Source organism: Numenius arquata, chromosome 8 (assembly GCF_964106895.1).
Source record: "Numenius arquata chromosome 8, bNumArq3.hap1.1, whole genome shotgun sequence".
Classification (NCBI taxonomy): domain Eukaryota; kingdom Metazoa; phylum Chordata; class Aves; order Charadriiformes; family Scolopacidae; genus Numenius; species Numenius arquata.
In genome coordinates this window covers 8,858,446-8,881,219 of record NC_133583.1, presented here as the reverse complement: position 1 = coordinate 8,881,219, position 22,774 = coordinate 8,858,446, and the positions used below count along the sequence as shown (strand labels likewise).

Genomic DNA, 22,774 nt, shown 5'->3' with positions numbered 1-22,774 from the left:
TTTCTCCTCTCCGTGTTAGCAACGATTGCTTCATCCCCTTCCTTCTTACATGTTCCAAATCTGCTGCATTTTGACTTGACCTTTTTTGTTTAAGAAAAAGAGAGAGAGAGAGAGACGCTGGAAATAAAGCATCTATTTTTTGCTATCCGAGTCTTCAGAGAGTTTTGCTAGAATTGGTTTTAGTTACAGAATCAGAGGAGATGTAAAGCTGTACATTCGTCTTTTCTTTCTCCTCTCTCCCAAACACAGCAGCTGCCTCTGATAAGTCCCTGTTTTCTCCCTGTTGTCAAACATCCAGCCTGGATTCCAGGAAGATTTTTATTTTTTTTTATGTCTGTCTGCCTACCTCTTTTTAAAAATTAACTTGATTTCTTTTTCTACAAAAATCATCCTCTCTAGCCATCCAGGACTCATACCTCATGTGTCTCTCGGAGGACTAATCAGGTATATTACATGTGGTTTACATTCATGGGACCTAGATGGAGAAATCTAACATTTCAGTCGAGAAACTACAGCTCACCAGTCCATGTTGCCCAGTTCTGCAGGATTTTGTGCAGGATTTGTGTACCCCTTAGAAAAATTACACTTGTTTTCATCCTCTGTATCTTCCATGAAACTGTAGAGTCTTCATATGTCTCTGGTTACCAGTTAGTGTTATGGCACATTTTAAGTGAAGGTGAGCACAGGATCTATTCATAAATGATTGCCTACTTTCACTTTGTGTCATAAAGGAGAGATTGGTTGTAAAGTCTGAATATATAAAATAGATGGGCAAAATTGGGGCTTCCTTTGCCTTTAGATCTTCTGGCTCAGATGAAAAAGTTATTCTTATTAAATTTAAGCTGTTCTGCCTGAAGAATTATTACTGTAGTTCTCAGATATAACAGTGCCAAGTTTCTCCTGGTATTGGCAATAATAAACAATGCAAGCTTCAGACAGAATTTCCTGGGTAGCATACCAAATGTTCTGGAAAACCTTCTCGGACAGCAGCTAATACATTTTTAATACAAATAAAACATAATTCTTTAGTCTCGTTTCAGCTTGATCCCTAAGGTAGAAAAAGTATACTGACTATGCATAATTTATGTATTTGTTTGAAATGTTTACCCAGATACTCCATTCACAAAGTCTCTTTTTGTTAATAGGTTGCTGTGAGACGTAAGAATCACTTAGGGCTCGCGTTGTACAAATAAATGGAACATGTCATTTTTGTACAATCGGTGCGGTGGTTACGTAGTCATCCTGTTTCTGCCTTCCTCGGCGCTGCCCACCCGGTCCATCCTTAGCACAGAGCAGGTCCAGCTGAAATGTCAGTATGTTTTTTCCCAGATCTATGTGGTGTCAAAGCATGGATGCGTGCCAGGGAGGGAAGAGGAGTGGTGGGAGCGGAGGGCGCCACCCACCCTTTTGGGGACAGCGTGGATTGGTGTCAGGTTGGCGTGTCCATGCAGCACCAACCCCAGTTATTACCAATGATATGTGTGGCTTCCTGTATAATTCCTAAACATTATACATGATGCAGAGCAAATATGCAGGAAAGTATCCCTCAGTAATTTAATTATAATCTATCCTAAATTACTGTAAATCCAGTGTTAGGGGTTACTGCCGGAGGGTCGTGTTGTTGCTGGTTTTTGTCATCTGTAGTTTCTGTGCTGCAGGACAACTGTGGGAGGGATGATTATTGAGGGTTTTCTGAGCCAGTGGTTTTCTTTCAGGGGTCAAAGAAAGGCAAGGAAAGTAAATCAGAGTCTGGTCTGGTCCCTTTCTTTATGTCTTTATACAGAGGCAGACATTTGTATGTATGGCTGATGGCTTAACTGATAATGCTGATGGCATATCACCCCCCAAAATAATTCTGCAGCCGAGATGGCGGCTTGCCCAGAGCAATCCTTGTATCTGATGTTTTACCTCCTGTGAATCTAAATCAGAAATCTTCAAGTTCATAGGGTGGAGATGAGGGTGTGTAAACCTGGGAACCCTTTCACAGCATAATTTTAGTAGCTTTCAGACTTATCTTCTGTATCTGAGATTCACTGAAAAGCACACTAATCCAACTGAGGGGATAAGTCTGAAATGAGCTAAATGGTCCCAGTCTGAGTAATATTAAACCTCCCTTTGTTTTAACTTCAGGTGTGGTTGTATCAGAGTACCCAGAACAAAACCAGCAAAGAAGCTGGGATGTGCTTTTACGCACATTGATCTCTACTGGAGATAGATGAGAGTCAAGAGTGCCAATCACCATCTTATTCCATGCTGAAAATTGAAATATGTGTTAAATAAAGATTGCTTAAATCTGTTCACAGCACTTCTGAAGAGTGAGTTTTCAGAGGCTTGCAAGATGGAGTAGGATTTTTTCCTATGAGCTTACGGTGTTTGCAACTGTTTCCCAGCTCTGGGAGCACTGAGAAGCCACAGAAAAGCTGCCTGGCTGATACCATCAGAAAAGCATTTAGTTGCTGACTGTTTCCGCGCATCAAAAATGCATTGTAATGTAGTCATTATCAAGAGTAAAGAGACCTTCTGAAAGAAGGTATTGGTTTTGCAACATCTGTACTGTATCAAATGAAGCCTAACTGGAGATTTGGCAAACTGTTCTTTATAAGTAAAATGATGTACCACATTAGAAAGTAGCTTGGTTATTAGAAAGCTCAGTCTTGCTCCTGATAAAATGGATTTTTTTTCAGCGTAAAATTCATCTTTACTTGCTGCAAGAATATTGCTAAAAGAGATTAACTTTGGATCTCAGTGTATTTTATAGTGTGTCTCGTGTTATTTTAAGGCTGTAAATATATTAGCTGATCAGTAAGCTTCACTTAATTTACTGCTTTCTGAGTTTTTGAAGAAATAGGATCGTGTTATGCAGGAATCAGGATGATTGAATTAAATCACCCCTTTTGATATTTATTTTCCCTCAGGATCATGCTACCAGATCAATATTTAAAAACAGCTATATGAGTAAGCGTTGATTAGAAAGCAAAGCTCCATAACCCTAACAGCTAAGCTAGTAATTTTTTTGTGTGTACTTTATCTGTGGTTTGTATGGCATTATGCACATGCTTGTGTATTAGAAGCAGTCAACATAAAATTATTTCCTTACTCCTTCCTCCTCCCTGCCTACCTTGCCACCTGGCAAACCTTCTTTATCATATTTAGATCCTATAAAAACATCTAACATAATTTGAAATGCTCTTGTGTGAAACATGATTAGACTACATCAATCACTTTTCAAAGATTTTTTTTTTTTTTTTCCTGCATTTTGTATTCTAAACTGCTGGAAACACGTGCTTTTATATCCTGCTGCATTTCGTGCAAGACATGAGCAGACAGATAGTCCCCCATCTCGGGTGAACCAGTCTTGTTAAGTACTCTCCCAAAGTGCATACCAGTCAAATTAAACCTTAGGTTAACGTTTTGGAATGCTCTCCTCTTGCCAACTCATTACCAGTGATATGGCTAAGTGAACTGTTGCCTTCTGCTGCTCCAGATATCTACAGAGATTTATTATATTTCAGCTAATAAGCTTACCTTCTCTAATAGCAAGCGGCCCACCCCGCCTTATGGCTAGACTTATCTCTTCTCATAACTTGGACCGAGAATTAAAGGCCAGAAGTAAAGCTGGCTTTTGAACCTCTCTAGGTAGAGCTGTTTGGTGGTCCCTGTGTTGTGGATGGAAACATCTGTCGTTTTTGAGTCTGAACTCGCTCGTTCTCTCGCCCTGCTCCGCACTCCCCCTCAGGTCGATACGGATACCTCTCTGTGGACAGATGGTGGTGGGAGAGGGGGGTGATGCCCGGGCAGGTGGCACCACCTCGGTGTGCTGCAGGGCCATATGGGCACTCGGGTGTTAGAGAAACGTGGTCTGTGCGTGCGGTACAGTACAGCTGGCTGCTACCACACCTGTCTAATAGAGTTGCTGAAAGGCTATATAAATTCATGCTGAGCTATGGAGATTATCTCCGTCAGCTGTTCTTGTGTCAGAAGCAATTTTTTTTAATGCTGCATTTATCTTGTAAGTGCCCAGCCTATGCCTACAATTTAGGAAATACTCTCTTTCTTCCTTCATTACAGCTTGCATTGCAGCTGAGGCATATAACTGGTGTTTTACCCCTAAAAAGAGAAGATGCTTTATGCCTTCCTTATCATGCCATATATCAAAATGTTTGCTGCCCCCCTTAAATCTGCACATAGAGCTGAAAATGCAGGTGTTTCTTACCAGTGTGCTGGGATTACAGGCCAGTCTGCAGAGAACATGGGATGCTACAGCATCAAGCTTTCAAGCGTTGGTACTTGCTGCCATTAGCGCTGGAAACGTTCTCATCCTCCCAGCAGCTATCAGTGCTCCTCGTATGCATGTTACAGCTGGGCTGGAATTCAAACTGTGCTGGGTCTCAGGCATTTTGGGGAGAATTGCCTGTGCAACCTGACAGTGAACGTGCCCCTCTGTGCCAACCCTCTGAGGATTGCCCTTACAGAGCATTGGCTTTTTAGCTCTCTCCATACCAGCCCAAGCTTTTGGCAGGGGAAAGCCTAACACAGGTTGTGGTGTCAGTCGCAGGTGGTCATATGAGAGTGGTGCCATGTAGCCTGCCAGGTTTTGAGAAGAGAGATAAGAAACTTTTCTAGCAGTGGATACCAAAGCTGGGGTCATGGCAAAGCACATGCCAGGAGCCCGGATGGTCCAGCTGACTGACCACAGCACTGGTGATGGGATCATAACCAGTGTACGTGGACACCCGGGAGTATCTGTGGACACCCAGGAGTTAAAGTGCTGGGGTGTGAACAGAAGAGGTTAAAAAGAAGGAAGTAAACACCTCAAATTAATAGGCAGGTTCTCTGGCAAGCAGATTCAGAGAGCGTGTGAGAAGAGAGGAGAGGAGATGGAAGACTCTTCCTGAGACATTCCTGTGTGCACCCACCTGCAGGAAGCATCTTCACTGCTCTGGGTCAGACTAGACTTGTTCAAAGAGAACCTTTTGTTCTAACCATGTTTTAAGTTTTGTTTTAGATAGTATTCAGTTGCATTTTATTTCTTCTCTTGTACCGTTCCCTGAGATTTTTAGATTCTGGCAATTTTGAAGTTATATCCTGTGTAGGAGGAGGCTTTCCTGACCAGAGACGGAGCTTGAAAACCCCCTCCATAGATGGGTCACGCTCCACAGGAGCGCCGGAAAGCTGTAAGAAGCCCGTGGAGCGAAGGCATGAAGGCTAGAGCATCCTGAGGAGTTCTGTGGCTTTAAGAGTATCACCTACTTGCAGTGATTGAATAGCATTCACTTTGCCACTGCTGAAATGTAGAACATCTTGAAACAAGCATACGTGTCATGTTAGTTTTTGTATTTCTTTGTATTTCAAGAGGAAGAGACTGCTGCCACAAACTGAATGTTTCCCAGGTTTTTAATGCACTTGTATTCTAAGTGCTTTTTTTTTTTTCCTTTACAATAATTTCCCCATTTCCTCTAAACGCAAGCCATGATACTTGTTGAAATGTTTTTGTAAGGAACTGAGTGAGTTGTTGGGTCATTCTAACCAAGTGAAAAATAAACAGCTTGACATATGATCCTCACTGTTGTGTGTAGTGTTACACCAGGTGAAACGGGGGGTTCGAGCTGTACTTTTGTTGCTGCAGGAACTTGAGTAGCTTAGAAGCAGCTGAGAAGAAAATTGCAGGCCACATCCTGCCGCTTTTAATTCAGTGGCTTGAAGGAGATTGAGATGAAGACTGCCTCATCTCACCTGCTTCTCAGAGTTCTGCTGGTGCCCACCCTGGCTTAAAGACCTGTCTCTTGTTGCACCTGCACTTCATGCGCACTAGCTATGGAGTCCTTGGCAGTCCTGCAGCTGGACACTGCACCCTTTCTCCTGATGTCCAAGTTTCCCCTGGACAAGCCCACTCACCACCCTCAGTAGCTGAGACTATTTCTTTTCCCTATCCATGAGGGATGTCCAGGTGGGGATGGAAGGGCTCGAGGACCTCCTTGGTGGTCCATGGGGAGGTGGCAGAGCCATGCAAGGGTGCTTGAGGGGGTATGTGGAGTGGTTTGGGAAGAGAAGATGCTGTAGCGTTGGAGGAGACAGAAACGGCTCACTGGGTGGGAAGAGAGAGCGAGGAGGATGTGGCAGGTGGGCGATGGAAGAGGGAGGCAACTCAGAAATGAGAGCGGAGGCAGAAGTGAGGAAACTCTGAGGATTAACTGGTGCTTTCTGCCTTAGGTACCGTGAGCACTGAACTGTGCAAGTTCATAGCGCTTTGCAAAGCTGCACCCATCTGCAAGAACTTAAATGACACTGAAAATTTACAAAAAGATAAGTAAAAATGGAAGAACTTCCTTGAAAGAGAATTACAAATACAAAAATGTACCATAGTTGACAGGCTTGCTTGTCCTCTTGTGCCAGAAAGCTATTGATGAACACCACTGGTCTAACATTGGGTTCTTGTGCTGCAAAGATGCCTGGAAGCCTGAGATCCCTTCCAGCCCATGGCTGCTACAGCAGACATGGGGAATTTGCTGTAGCAAAAACTCCTGCAGCAGTTTCAGTAGACCAGTTCATACCAGCCTCCTTAAAAATGAGGTAAAAGGAACAGCCAGCAAACTACATTGAAGTTTGATGTTTCAAAGCAGGAGATAAAAATTCTGCACTACAACAATTTGTTTTCACTGGAATTCTAATTTAATTGTGAACTGAGGTGTGGTTGTCATTGGGAAGTGGCTGTGTAACTTAATTGACATTTCTGCATCCTTTGTGTTTGTGACTCATAGATGCTGGCTTGAGTCATCTGGTACTGGTGGGCTGGAGGGAGCCGCTGCTGTTGTGGGGAAGTGAGCTGAGGGCAATGCTGGGAGAGAAAAAATGAAGGCTTTTCACGTGGAATGAATGAAAGATGTTAGGAAGCTGAGATGACTCCTTTTCTTCATTTTAAAGGGGTGATTGTTATGACCTCTCTCACTAAAATCCTTTGTGTTGGCTGGAAGAGAGGAAGAAGGCTGGAAATCTCTGCTGCATCCCAGGCAAGCTTAGCTGGAGCCATTACATTACAAACCTCTGCAAAATGCTGGGCTTCCAGATGCCCATCTGAGCCCTTCTACCCTTTGCTTTTGCCTAGCACATTGTATTTTCTTGTTTAGTCACCAGATTTCATTTGTTTAGTTTCAAAAATAAAAAACCAAAAACCTGAAGATATTTTTTTCTCAGTTGCACATGTTTGTATCAAATTCAAGGCAGGAGCAGAAGAAAATGAAAGCTAACTTCCATTCTTGGTTTCACAGTTTGGAGTTTAGCCTCTCCGAATGTGTGAAGCTCTATATCAAAGAGTGGATGCTGTGGGATGATCTGGCTGTAGTGCTGCTTATATTTTTTTCATTACACCATTTCATTTTCCTCCCTACTTAGGTCAAAATGGTTATTTTTACCTAAAAACTCCCGTATATTGGGCAGATTGTGGAAACTCCAAAAGAGACCCAACTCTTTTTTTCTCTCTCTTTTTTTTTTTTTTTTTTGAAACTCAGATGGTGAGAACAGTTTATAACTGATGGCAGTTTTTATAAAATAGCCTCCATCCTGATAAAATGTTACCCCCTGGTGTGTCATTTTTCCAGCTGAACTGCTGGTAGGATTGAGAGATCTTGCGCACTGCTGCTTAAATAAGTAGACTACATGCTCTATGAAGAAATCATATTATTTTCTCAAAGGAGAACAAGTAGGCTCAGTGCACCAAAATTGCTTTAAATAAACTTGCAGCTACTCTAGCCCTTTTTTTGCGCAGCTGCAGATGGTACAGTCTATCAATCAAGCTTTTCCAGCTTTGAGAATCTGCCACTGAAGCTGTCTCTCCTCTGTGTTGCAATTACTTTTTTTTCTTTTACAGAGCTTTGTATCTTAGATACTCTATTGCTGCTAATCAGATTGTGCTTTTGGGCTGCAGATATCTTTTGTTTTTCCTCGGATATATGCGTAGTAAGATGTTTCAATAATTTCGTAGTTGAATGTGCCTATTCGCTTGCAGTAAATTAGCTGCATCGTGCTTTCGAAGTGCAAGAATACTTTGGTGAAATTAATGCCTGCTTATCGATGGAGTGAGTCAAAGTTTGGGCAAATGAGCGGGTTACCAAAAGAAAGGAAAATATATTGCTGGCTGTTTTTTACCATCCTGGTGGTTGCAAATCTTGTGGCGGTGAATGGAAGTAATGCTGCTGGGGGAGGCTGCGAAGTCGTCCTCAGCCCGGTGAGCTGATCAGTCAGCTGCCAGCGTGTGTACAATACCCGATCAATGCTGCTATCCACTGACAAAGAAACCCAGTGTGCACAAACACAGCCTACTCCGAGCCGAGTTATTAAGCAGTAATTAACTCTACCTTTGGGTTTCATGCTCTTCCTTTTTTTGAGACAGTGTTTTATATGTTGCCTTGTGACATGCAGATGCAAAGTCTGTTGTATGTTCCGAGGTAGCCTGTGCTGCCCCTTCACTCTTTCTGACACTGATATTTCGGCCAACGTTGGGTGTATGATTGACTATTTGTGCTTCTTGTATTTTCAAGCATCCCTATTGGACATAATAGAAGTGGAAAAGTACTGATCTATAACCTAGTTTGTCCCATCCTTCTCCCTGGATGTCTGTAACTAACTTGGGTCCAGAGGCAGCCGGTACAAAGCAAAGGAGGAGGTGAGCTAAGGCTGAGAGGAGCTGTGGTTGCAGGTAGCTGCATTGCACTCAACCAAAGATGAGGGGCAGCCAGAACACCTGACCCCGAAGTCAGTTCAATAGCTTTTAAAATCATTTTGGACTTTAAAAAAAAATAGGGAAAAGTACAGCTTCCTCTTTGGCACTGCTAGTTAATATCTCACTGTAGATACCCTCCAAAGCTGTGATGAAATATGAAGTTAATACATCACTAGCAAGCTTTCAGTCAGAATGATGTATTATTCAAAGTGGAATTAGCTAGAAGGATCAATGCACACCCATTACTCTATTTAAAATAATCATTGGAAGACTCATTAACTTTTTTTCCCCTCTTTTCAAACAACATAGTGAATGAGACATCTAGGAACATCCCCTCCGCCAGCATATGCACCTCTCTGACTTCAGTATATTTTCATTCATAGCAAGATTATTAACACCTGAAGGCCAAAACCCAGATTTAACTCAACCGAATTTGCCTTCAAATCACTGAACCTGAAACCATTTGCTGTAGGCAAAGGCGAACTCGGCTGTAACCCACATTTTAAAAAAATCAAAGGTCACGGCAGTATCTGTGTGAAATAGTGCATATGCCAGCATAAGGTTCAGTGTCACATCTTGCCTGGGTACCTGTTATTCTCTCTGATTTTACACATGAGCGGCAACTTGAAGTATTAAGGGGGCTGTTTCCATTTCTTGTTTTCCCTTACAAATACATTCTGCAGGATACTTACTTTGGGCAGTCCATTCATTACACGGCAGATGCTTTCTGTCTCCCAGCTCACCTCTGTCAGGCTGCAGGCTCTTGGCCAGATTTGTCCTTTTGCATCAACTCATATGGGAGATGTGCAATTATAGCATCTATGGGGGAGACGGGAGAAAATATCATCTGCGGAGGAGCAGGAATATATCATTCTTGGATCATTTAGTGCTTGTGAAGGTGAAAAGCTTAGAGCCCCAAATCTAGCTTATCATTGCATTGGGAGCTCTGTAGGCATTTTTTTGCCTTCACAGATAGCTCAGTGTGCTGTAGTGTTGACCAGTACCCTTTCTCACCCATCAGTTCTCCTGAAAAGGTCCAAATAAATATTTCCTACTGTATTTCAAAGCAAAGCACATTTAAACTTTTCATATCTGTTCATCCATGTTCCAGATCTGGCTGAAATCTTTCACTTCCTTTTATTCACAAATATCTGAGAAATGAGATATTTATCCACAGCCAGATTTTACAACGCGGACTTCAAAAGGGAGAGAAGAGAGAGGTGAGACAATGGACTTTGCGCAGAGCAAAAGGGTGCGTACCGCAAAGCCAGGGTGTGTGTCCTTTCTCAGTGCTGCAGACCAGTGCAGGGTTAAAGAGCCGTTGTTCAGAAGGATTAGGAGTGGGACCTACCCAAGCTGTTAGATAACTCTGAAATAATTTGGCCCCAAAGACATGAATTTGAGGAGTTACACAAGCACTATGCCAAGTACTTTCCCTTTGCCGAGGAAAGTATGTTTCTTTTGATTGTGATTATCTTGGACTCTTTGAAATGCTGTTGCTGTGATGTTAAAATACATATTGTGTGGCATAATGTTCGCATTAATGGGATTCTTCTCATTTCTGTTCTAAAACAGCGAAAATCAGGTCCTTTCCCGTAGAGATTGAGGACTGGCGTCTGTCCAACACTACTGAGCTGATAAGAGAATAAATTGTTTAACCACGTTGATTGTCCTGAAACCCTACAGGACAATTTAATCTCTGCAACCTAGTTAATTTAGAATAGTTTTCTTTTTCTTCTTAGTTGTTTGTACAGAGTGTTTGGAGACTTGAGGATTTGGCTGGTGAGCTGTAGATCTTAACTGCAAGCTGAATGGGAGCTGAAGGCACGCGGTTGGGGGAATATTACCCCTGACTTTCACCGTTGTAATTGAAAGTAGAATTTGACACATTGGCATCTCTCTGTCAGCCATTGTCACTGGCTTCAGCTGCCACGGTTAAGTATGTAGTCATTCATCCTTGGCAGGCACCGTCCTTTACAACACAAGGGGATGGTCTCTGGATGTTAATGCCACAGCACTCTGGGAGCAGCTGGCTATATCGAATTCAAGGCATGCAGATTGTCTTGGCCATTTTACTTAGCAGATGGGTAAGGCTTGATAGATTGAAGATTTAGTTTCCAAGTCAAGGGCCAAATGTTGCAGTGGGAGAGAAAAGTAAATTATATCACTATTCGGAGGGGAAAGGCTCAGGTACTGTGTCACAAAATTGTTGCCATTCATTTTCCTCTGACTTGCACAAAATGCATGTCATTTCACCTTTCAATATAGCCGACTGTGGCATTCTCCTTCGTTTTGAGATGCTTTGCAATACTGTCTATGAGCCCATTTAATGAGCTTGAAAGCAGTTGTTGCAAATTTATGACAGTTTAATAAGTCTAAATGCCAGGTTTTTTTAAGGTAGAAATGAGAGAGAAATTTGTATTTTGTATCACTCCAAATAGATGGATTTTCTTCTATTCTTTTTTCCCCGCGCCCTTTTCTTCAGTACAACCTATTTTTAAAAGGAAAGTGTATTCCTTACTCCTGAACTGTTCAAGTGTTTAATATTCACCTACTTTTCAAAAGGTGACTGGTACCAGTGAGAATTAGAGAGCTTTGTGGTGCTTCCCCCAGCCCTTTTCCTGTTGGGTGGTGGGAGGACAACCTGGCTTTCGGAGAGGCTGCCCGGGGCAATGGGAAATGGGGGGAGTCTGGCCCTTTGGGCAGGGGTCTAGGAGGTAAGGTCTGGTGTTGCTGCGTGGCCTCTATAACTGCCTCAATGTGTATTTGGGGGTTCCTCAGTTTTTCTGGTTTTATGTGTTACTGTTCCTAAAATAAGCATGGTAAGCTCAAAATTTTTGCCTGAGACTTTTTTATAGAACTGTTTCCAGCAGAAAGACAGGTCATCGTTTACTTATATGACTTTAGCATATGGCTTAAATTATATAGCATGTGGTATAAATTTTAACACTTTACAACTCTGCTGATTTTTGTAAAATCAGAGACTTGGGGAGGCTCTGGGTTTGTCCTATAAAATAATCAGACAAGCAGAGAGCTTCGGCTACTTAATGGACAATGAATGATAGAGAATGAGAAGTAGTTGAGGTTTTTTTAACTCACTAGGACACGCTGAGCTTCCTATTGCTGTAACACAGGGGCTTGCTGTAAAGTAGTACCAAGCCCAGTAAAATCTATTTTTACATGCTATGGCTTGGAGCCCATACTAGCGTGATCAGCCTGGCTGTGGTGGTGTCTGTCCTCTTGTCACACTCCTGGCTCTGCTCCTTCGCTGGAACTTTCCTCTTTGCAGTATTAATAACTTTATCCTGAGAAGGTGCTTAGCTCCCTGGCCTGCCTCCTGCCCTGTCAACTCTGAGGGTAAGGCTGTAGGAACAGCACTTTCAAGCACGGGGACAACAGGTTGTGCTGCTGAAAGGTGTTAATGCTGTTGTCAGTAGAGTTCATGACTGATCAACCTTGTTGTTCACTGTGGAATCAATCATTTCTTAGTCCCCGCACTGGATGTGGGAGCTGTAAGTAAATGCAACCTGTCTAGGGTAATGATTTCCACCATGACTTCACTTGAAGAACATCTCTGTTTTATGATTGCAGAATGGGGTCATTGTGCATTGCCTTTTCCTACATCGGAAATGCTTGTTTTGTTCATTGCATTAATGTCAAGCCATTCATTCTATTTGGAATGGCATGTGCACCAGGTATCGAAGTCACCCAAAGGGTATGATAAACAAAGAGATTTTGCTTCTTCACGTCATGTTCATCCCATATTTACCCTATGGTGAGAGCTCTGTTAGCACAGGAAACTGTTTAATGATATCTCTGTGTTTATTTTTCGCTTGCGCTTAGCACGATAGTTACCTATTTATTTCTGCTGAAGAGGATTACAGGCATTTTTCAATTATAAATGATGCACGCAAGCGTTATTTATCCTGTTTGCTGCAGACCTATAGAGTGTTAGTCAGTCTTGAGCAAAAGCATCTTGTTCAGGAAACAACATTTGTAGTAGTGGTACTGTGAGTATTTTAGGGCAATTTCAGGATGGTTTTCCATCTGTCCCATAAATACTTGCTGTGCAGCACGCTCATGACCAGCAGCATAGCAGGTTTGTGTTTGTGCCTGAAATTCCTGTGCTTGAGAAATTTTCATCCGTGATGTTTCTTCTGTGTTAGCCTCTTGAAGGAGGAGGGGGAAATTCGTTGCTCTTCTCTCCCAGGAAAAGAAAAGCTTTGCTCAGCTTTGGCAGGCGTGTGTTGGGTGAAGCCAAAGTGCTGAGACCCAGTTACAGATGTATGGTCTTTCTCTAACTCTGCAGCCAAGGCATCATGAGAAATGTGACATGTAAAGTCAACCTGAAGAATTCACTGCAGTTTTCCTTCAGGATATATTCATAGATAATAAAAAAATACACTGCTGCAATACAGATTATATAACAGAAAGATAAAACCAGTTTGTAGAAGGATATAAGTTCGAGCTTCATGACATGAATTCATAAAAGGGGTCAGAAGGACACTTCTTTTTCTAGAGATTTTTGTCCCTTTTTTCCTTCTGCTTTTTTTGCCCTTCTTTTCTTTTAAGTATCAGCTGTTGTCAGAGACAGGATTCTTATATGGGTGAATATCTGATCTCAACCAGCATGGTAGCTCCAGGCCAGTTAAACCAGAGACATACAGCAATGGGGATAGAACTTGACATTTTGGGTTTCAGAAACCTCCTTTTCTCTATGAACAGAGGCAGAAAAAGGTTACAGAGAAGTGCAAAAAAATAGAGAGGAAATTCAAGGTGGTTTTGGTTTTTTTTTAAGAACTCGAAGAAAAAAAAGATATAAGAAAAGTTTTGCTCTGAAGCCTGAACCATTCCACAAAATGAGAAGACTTTTGGGTACTTTTCTAATGGTCTTGCCAAGATCCTGAAGCAGTTGTAGAGAGGTGTGGGAGACCAGTGTGTGAGCATAAGGAAAAAAGGGGAGAAGCATCTGGAAGGAAAATAAGACTATATCCCATACAGGTCTGAATTGACGTCTCCGCAAGCGGTACTTGTTTGCATGTGATTTTTAAAGAAACATGAAATCCCACTCGCCATACCCTTGGAGAAAACATGATTACAGATGCATGGAGCATTTGCTTTCCAGCCCCCAAAGAAATAACATGACTGTTGATTTCATGCTACTGAAGAACACGGCACATTTGCAGAATACGCCATCAAAAGGATTGCGTGGCTGGATCTATGTAGGCATACCACCTCAGCAGATTAAAGGGGCGCTGCCGAGGCTGAGGTTAAGAATTGATCTACTTTGACAGAAAATCCCAAAAGGAAGAGTTTTAACCTTTAGGATTCTTTCCATCTATTTGCTTTCTTCAAACTGATTGCAGCTGTCACCAGAAATAAAAACAAAGCGAACAAAATAAAACTCTTTACAACTTATGGTTAGGCAGCAATAAATAAAACATTGTTCAAGTCCAGTGCAAGTTTTTCTTACAGTCTTTTACTAAATTGCTGGTAGCTTTTTTAATGATTTTTTTTAGTGGTAGCCGTGGCTCAGAGAAACCTGAATAAATGTAAAAGGTGCAGGAATGTGTCTTGAAACAGCTCTGCATTTTTAGTGTTTACTGTTGATTTGCCAGAAGCCAGACAGAACCTACAAAGTGGGTCATTGGGTTCAGTGTACTGTGATTATTATTTATACAGCATCCAAAGTGTACAGAGCACCCCTTTGGGCATATAAAAGTTCATGCTTCAAAGAGCTTACAGCCTTCAGGGCTAATAATATTATTGCCAGTAACATCTGAGCTGTATATATTTCAAAGCTGCTGTTGCTACTTTCACAATTTTATTGCGTATCTTGCCTTACCTGATCTTAGCAAGTTCTGGAGTACTGTGATGAGAAAAGGATCTTCAATTTCCATTTAAAACACCAAACAAAAACAAACCATTTTGTCTCTAGACAAGAGCATGAAAATGTGTCCTGAACACAGCAGAGTAGTTCAAAGGCCAAATAAACAGAAAAAAGAAAGGTGGTTTGTTGTGGTTTTTCTCAATGCAGTTGGCTAAGAAGATAATGAGGTTTCTAAGATTCCTAATTAGTCATGGGGAGGAAGGATGAGATGTGCTTGTGAAACTTGGGCAGTGGATTCCAGTTTTCTCCTCAGGCCATTAAAATTTGTAATTTTTTTACAATAATGCGTTTTTTGGATGTGCTGCGATCAACGATGTCCTCTTCCTCCAAGGAAGGACGACACGACAGTGTGTTCCCTGTTGGGCACAAGGCCCTCTCTCAGGGATTTCTTCTTTTGTCTCTACTCCTTTCCTTATATGTTAATACATGGCCATAATGTGGTTAAACTCTTTTTCCTCATGACGTTGAGATCATGGGCAGGCAGCAAAGTACAGAGGAGCTCTTTTGCATTCAGTATGTTTGCCCATTGGGAGCAGTCCATCCAAAAATGATCGACGCTGGTGGCAAAAAAAAAGAAAAACGTGCCACGTGAGTGAGGTACACGCCAGTATTTATCTCCCAAAAGTAAATTGGCAAATATCTTAAATAAAGGAACACATTCACAGAAATTGTGAGTTATTCCTTCAATACCTCTGAAGAAGCAAAAGGTTAAAAAAAAAAAAAAAAAGCATTATTGGTTGTAAGTTCCTTGTCTGTGTTACAAGTAAGTGACTGAAGTGATGGGTTTAATTTGGAAGTTGTGGCGCTAAACAGGGTTAATCCTTCCTACTGCCTTCCCCTCCTCTCTCTGGTGCTGGGTCTCACCATTATGGAGGACAGGGGTGATTGGTGGGTGATAGAAGAAATTCTGCAGGATACCAGTTTTTGGTCTGGCAATGCAGGCAATTGCATTGTCAAAAATCAGAGCTTTCTTCTAGATACCCGCACAAAGCTTTTTTCCCTCTCCTTTGTCCAAGTGGCACTAAATTAAATAAATGTAAAAATATGAATAGCAAGGAGATGCCAAGGCCCAACTCCATTACAGCTGAAAGGGGTCCAGCTTCACTGATTTCAGTGGCAGCGCCAGATTTATTCCCGTATCAGTAAGGGATGAACTGGTCTGAGATAACTTCTGTTTATCACAGCAGTTTTCCTCTATAAAAGCAAAATTGGATGGAGAAAAATCATCTCTGTTTCTAGGCTTTTGCTGGACTGATAATATGGCTAATGTTTTAATGAATTCAGAGGATGCTTTCTTTTGATTTAGCCTTCCTTACTTTATTACATCATGTATCTTTGGCTTTTGGTGAAGAGGCATTGTAAATGTGAGAACTAAGCAGCTTGTTAGATAACATCTTTTTTTTTTTCCTCTTTAGAAGATTAAACTGAGACTGTTCTGCTTGATGCCAGAATAGATGTAACCAATCCTGTATCCTTTGCATGTAGGTCAGTCAGAGGGACAATCCAGCACTGGATCCCATTATCCATGGGTTGAAGGGCGTCGTACATCATGGTAAGTAGCTGCTTAAACTTTCTTCTTGCCAGGAAGGGGAGAAGGGCAGGAATGTTGTCCTTAAGGGATCAGGTCACCCTTGGAAGGACGCAGTGAGCCCGCACATTCCTCATTCACTGATGTTTAAGGGCATCACGGCCATTATTTGATTGGTAAAGATTGGAGTCATTTGTTACCTGAAAATGGGCTGGGGTTAACAATAAACAATTTGTTTCTTTTCAGTCAGTGCTCTAGAATGTGTAAGTTATCAATCAAAACCTACTACAATATATCATTCATATTAGAACTTCGAAGGCAGCGTTGATGCTTCACTCCTGCTATTTATCTTCTGTTTGCTCTAAAAATACTCTTCTCTGAAGTTTCTATTTGTTTATAAATTATTTGTCTTTCAAATTTAGGGAGCTGATAATGAAACAGAAAATTAACTATCTGTGAAAATTAATTAAACTTTGCAGCAGATGAACATCTTTCTAATGCTGACATAAATACGATCATTCGGCTGTTCTGATGCATATAAGCCTATTATCCTTGAACTTATAGCAGGTACTGAAATAAATATTAATATATTTTATACTTTTATAACTGGTTTTTACTTAGGAATTTTCCTGAAACCTTATCACGGGTAATGCATCATTAGCAATGACATCAAGATGCTCCAGTTCCCAAAGTACTCTTGTCAGGTTTTAATATAATGATTTGTAAAGTTTTAATAATCTCATTGTAATTCAAAAGGCATCTGCTGGAATGGTGCTAGGTACTATAATAAATCTCCGTCCCATCTATAGTGCTGTGATAAAACATCTTTGCACCTTTTCTGAGGATTGTCTTTAGACATTAGCTAGTGCTGTAGAGCTTAACAAACATTTTTTTTCTCTTGACTGCAAACCTAAAACTAGTTGACAGTGTCAGATTAAAACAAATAGGATTTTGGATTAATTGCTCTACTTTCAGAGTCATTTAACATTGCAACTGGGAACACCAATAAATCCAATGGAAGTGAAAAATAGGGGTTAAACGATAACATACCATCAAGTCCTTCATTTAGAGAATTTTCCATAGGTGTTGCTGTTTATAAATTGCAGTGTTCTGCTGTGAAATAAAAACAACACACCGAGCTGAAAAACTGTGTTGTTTTCCACAAAAATAGATGTTATTATCTAGCTCCCACTGGGTAACAAAACACGCTAGCAAAAATAAAGCAAGGGCAAGTTGGGCTGCGAGGATTTTTCAGTAGCTGTGTAATTTCACACTGAAGTCAAGCTGCCATTTAACTGGACCAGGATCTCTTTTTACCTTTGTTTTCTACCTGCCTTCTATTTGAAGCCTCTCTACCCCCTGCAAGCCCGACGCTGGTTTAGCCATCTCATTGGGTTTTTTCTGCTCCCTCTCTTGCTCCTCGCTGCTGCAGCCGAAATAGCCACTAGTGGATAATCATACCAGTGTCTCCTAAGAGTATTATTCTATTCCCAAAAATAATCGTTTGGGTAGGATGTGACACAGTCCCGAGGTTGTGATTCCCTGACCACATAATGATTAGTCCATCTTGGTGCTGCCTACCCGCAGCAAAATCTGGGTGGATAAAAGGCATTTATTTTTGTTTTGCTCACAATGCACAGAAGGCTGCTAGTGTTTCAAGTAAAGGAAATCGCTTGATATATTTCAATAGCTTGTTTCCTTTTCAAAACATTAAGGAAGAAAAAGAGGAAAATCTGGCTTTCCTTCCTGTTTCAAAGGCTCTGATTAAAGGCCTTTTCTAAGGCTCTTTTGGTGGCTAGAGTAAGGGAATTTCCTCCTACAAAGTAGTTGTTCAAAGAAATTGTTCTCTTCATGTTAAATATTGATGGAATGCTTCAGTGAAGAATTCTTATATCGTATCTCTCTTTTAATGTTATTATATAGCATAATAGTAAAGATGTGAGCTTTTATTCCAGACACCCTCATTTCTTTTCTTGATGTAATTTACTTACATCTTGCGTGAGCACATTTTTATGAATTTATCTGAAAAGGTTCTTCCTGCCTTCCATTTGGCTGCATTCGACTGGGACCCTAAGGCAACACAGACTTTTTGGCTGAAATACAGTGGAAAACTCTTGTGGTTTTTGGACAGAGTGGTTGGATCAAGCAGGGAGCCAACAAAAGGAGCTGGAGAAAGGCAAAATTGAAACCTTAAGTTTCTTGTGCATTTTAGAACATTTCCATGCCCATGTTGTTTTTAGGCGGTCATCACAATACACAGGCACATGCCTATAATGTAGAAATCAAGAATGTATATGAATGTTGAGATAACCACCTTGCTTTTAAATTAGACCGTGTTCATATATTCTCTATTGGCTGGAGAGGTCACCAGCCCCTCAGCTTTGTTTCTCCCACGTGCCTCATCTCAACATGCCTATTTAAGTAAGATTTCCTCAGTTTTCTGAATCTCGCTCCCTCCAACCGGCAGAGCATCCTTCCTGAGTTGTGCGGGTCAGTCACTCCTTCCTCACAATCATTCGGTTTTCAAAGAGAAAATTACAAACCCACACAAACACTCTTCCTCATTTCTTCATGTGCCTTGTGCTGGTGCTAGAAGGACTGGTCTATGTGGGGACCCCACTCTGCTCCATGCAGTATAGAGCACCCACGCTGGCCTGTCCCCATGATGATGACAGCTCCAATGACCCTCAGTGAGATGTAGGGATGGTACTGATGAGCAGTGAGCTGGTTTTTCATTTTTCTTGCCATAGCTTTTTGTTTTTTCTGTGAAGTTTGCATATTCCTACAGTGCCCTTCCAGGGGTAAGTGAAGAATTTGAGTGTCAGAAGGACTTTCTGTGGAAGTGAAAGTGATTTTTGCTTGAGACTTCATCAGGGATTTGAATTACGTACTAATTTGATGGAACATAAATAATTGTGCCCTTCACAGTGTCACCAGCTTAGTAACAATGCTGGATGAACCCACACATAAAAATCGATACAGGCTTAGTCGCTGCTCAGAGTTCACTTTTTTCCTTCATCTCCAGGCATAATTCTGTAGAATCTTAATGCCACATTAAGCTTAATTTTACATGAGCAACTGTATAAAGTTTCTTAGCTGGAAGGAAAACTAGTGATGTACCAAACAGCCTAACAATGTTTGGATCAATGATAATGCTTTTCGGTTTGCCCTGCATCTTCCCGACGAACAGTACGTTCCCATCACGTCAGTGCTCCTCAGCTCCCGCATCCGCCCTCGCAGAGCATTGTAAAGGCACAGCGGAACGCCAAGGAGGCTCTTTTCAGAGCTGTCAGATGCCTGTTGCTGATTTTAAAATTGCTTTTGGTTTTGTGCTCTGCCAAGGATTTGTCACACCTCCCGCCAGCGAGGTGCCTGCTATTCTCGCTCCTGCTTTCCCTGCCACCAGCATGCGTCTGCCGCGGCGCCCGCTGGGGACTGACAGCTGGGAGCCTGCAGCCCTTTCTGCAGAGGCGATGGGGAATGGGCAGGCGTGATGCGCATCTTCTGATGCCAGCTTGCTGGTATCTTTCAGTTCTGACCACTGAGGGTTCTTTTTTAGCTCCTCCTGAAATGCTTTTCTCATCGCCAAAGCTGATGGGAAAAGTCTCCAGCGATGCTGGGGCTGGTGGGATGATGCACGTCCTTAGTTGAAGTTGGATCATTAGGTAAAGTAATAAAGTCACTAGTGCCTGGCTGCACTTGCACCACATGTGGCCCAGTCGTGGTGCTGCAAATCAGACTTCTCTGCCTCTATTTTGTGACTGATGTGCTCGGTGGGTGCCCTGCTCTGAGACCCTCTCTGCTCCTCATCCTTCCTCGTGATGCTGAGGAGCACAGGGCAGGACAGAGCTGCTCTTGTGCAGGAGCTGAGGCAGCTCCTCGTACCTCAGAGAGAAAGATTATGCCCTTTTGGGAATAGGGGAACGTGAAATATCAGGTTATGTCTTATACAGTTGATTTGCATTAAAATGGCTACTGAAGCTTTTGTCTGCCACATGCTTCAGCAAGATCTCAGAGGAGCACCTAGCAGGATGGAGCTATTGCACAGAAACATTGCTTTTTCCCACCTCTGCTGGCTTTGACTTGCCCTTTTTAGTACCATTTTGTATGTAAGCCTCTTAGAGATGCCTTTCCCTTGTTCTTACCAGCTGCCTGAAAGGCATTACCGATGTCTGTCCTGAGGGCAGTGCCCTGTGCTGGAGGCTGCAGAGCATTTGCCCCTCTCCCAGCCTGGGCACGGGTGCTCTGCGCGGTCCTGCTTTACCCTGGCAGAGGGAGCAGCAGCCCACACTGCTCCAGGCCCCTGTGAAAAAATCTTGCAGGGTGATGGAAACCATGTTTTGTCGCTCTGTCCTGTTCTCTGTGTCTGTCACCACGAATCTACACGGATCAGCAGAAAATTATTAGTAGAGCGCAAATAAATTACCACAGCAGAAAAGCCTCTATTAATGTCACAAAAATGGGGCTCTTATTCCCTTTCTTGTCAAAAGTGAGCACTGAAAATCAAAGTGCAGCCAGATCAAAAGCTTAGGTACAAAGTGAATCGATGGCATCTGTTGCTTGTTTGCGAATGTCGGGTGGGGTGAGGGGAAGAGAGGAACCTGTGTTTATTTAAAAGGGAGTTTGGAAAAATATCTTGCTTTTTTCTTCTGCCTTTGTATTATTAAAATGCCATAACTTAAGCTCAGCATGGAGCAGAGTGTGATCTTGAGTCTCCCTTGAGGTGGGCGAGAGGTGTTCAGGCAAGTTGGTGGTGACCACCAAAGTTTCAGGGGCTGCTGGGGAGACCCTACCAAAATACAGTGGAAACAGAATCACTTTAATAATGAAAAAGGGTGGACAATAAATATGTTGCACATCTCTCCAGTTGTCCTAGGCAAAAAGGCAGTGAATAACCTGTTAAAATAAATCAGCACTAAAAAAGAAACAATCCAGACAGTGTTAGTTACCCTGTGGATCTATCACACCAGAAGGCATAATAACAAGAAAACACCATTAGCAGCATGACAGGTTTTCTCTTTTGTTTTTAACTTTAACCATAACACCACCTGACAAGCTGTTTGCTTTCTGCACCAAATATCCAGGGGTTGCAGAGAAGAAAGGCGGGGGCGAGGGGTGAGGGTGAGATGTGCTACCGTGAGACCCTGTCTTTCAAAGTAAAACTTTGAAAAAAGCAGTAGCCCAATTTGGAACAAGGAAGGCCATCAAAGGGAGAGCAGCGCGATGTGTTAAACTGAGAAGGAAATGTGGAGGAGCATTTCTCCTTCCTCGGGGATGATCTGGATATGTTCTTTTGTTTTCTGATCTCTTCATGTGTTCACAGTCAGAGTAGCCGTGTGAAAGGGGCCAGGACACGATTGCTGTGGAGCAAAGGGGAGGAGGAGGGAGGTGGGAAATGAAGATGAGAGCAGAGGTGATAAGTTCACACCTTTATATAGGGCAGCTCTGTGCATAGCTGCAGGGGTCTGTATCATTTAAAAGAATAAATGATGGAAGCGTTGGAAATCTCTGGTCCTTTACTTGTCTGCTCTGTGGAAAGCAGTGCTGGTCACGGCTGAGTAAAGACCAGCGAGCTGGCGTGGAATGAATATATTGCACAGAAAAAACTAATTCAAACTAACAAAGAGAAGATTGCAGGGATAAGAACTCAAAAGTTAAGAATTAAGCTTGATGGTGAATGTGAACAAAGCACCTGCAGGCAGAAAGAGCTGGGTGCTTTGCTGGTGGGTTTCGAGGACGTTTGCTGAGAAGAGAGGGGTGGTGAAGTCTGGGAATGGGTGGTTTTGTTCTGGCTCTGCTGGAGCAGACGTGAAGAGCCCACGCTCCTCTGGCCGCTTCAGCCTCACCTCACCCTCCCTCTGCCAGGGTCCAGCTTGCTCCAGGGCTCCTCTTCCCCCCTAAACTCCTCATCACAGTTTTCCCTCCTATCTCCAGAGCCCATTCTGTATTTTTTATTTTCTGTGTCTCTCCAGTCTTGTCTCCACATGTACCTCTGCCTCCAGTTAGGTTTTGCGAAACCTGGAGAGGTCTCACCCCAGTCTAGGGTGGCAACAGCCGCTCTGCCAAGCCCTGCATCAGCAGTGGTTAAGCATTAAAGGTTCAAAATTATTTTTCACTTCTTTAAAGAGTAAAGACCTCTTCTCCCCAGCTAAACCTTTTCATCCCAAGCTGTTTTAAGAAAGGGAGTGAGAAGATTTAAGCCTGAGACTGACACCTGGCATGGAAATGTTCGATGTTATTTTTTTTTTTTGCATGGGAGACTTGCCTTTGTTTTCTTTCCTCCTGTTTTTTCTACCACTCACTGGTTGTCTCAGATTAAATTAGTTTGCAGGACTGTGTTATTATCTCATTCCTTTCCTCCTCACCATGCTGTGCTTTCTATGTCCTTACGGTTCCTTACATTGCTCAGCAGAGGCGCTGGGTTTTAAAAAAACTAAATAAAAGTGAGAAAAATAATTGCACAATAAATGACAAGAATTACCCTGAGTACAGAGGACTGTCAGAAACTGCTCTTCATGCTGGATTTACACAGCAAGTACTCATCTGCTGATCTCTTCAGTTAAAGGAACATATAATATTTGTAATCTCATCTTTAAAATCAACACCGTGAGTCTGGTCCCTGGCTCTGGTGTGCAGTGGG

At 42.3% G+C, this 22,774-nt stretch overlaps 1 protein-coding gene across 1 annotated transcript in view; it reads left to right on the top strand.

Annotated features, from left to right (window-relative positions):
* Positions 1–22,774, top strand: part of PTPRG (protein tyrosine phosphatase receptor type G) — a 415,686-nt gene that overhangs the window by 285,019 nt on the left and 107,893 nt on the right. The window contains exon 6 of the mRNA XM_074151513.1: positions 16,092–16,158. Within this exon, the coding sequence (XP_074007614.1) occupies positions 16,092–16,158 (67 nt within the window). The remainder of the gene's footprint in view (positions 1–16,091; positions 16,159–22,774) is intronic.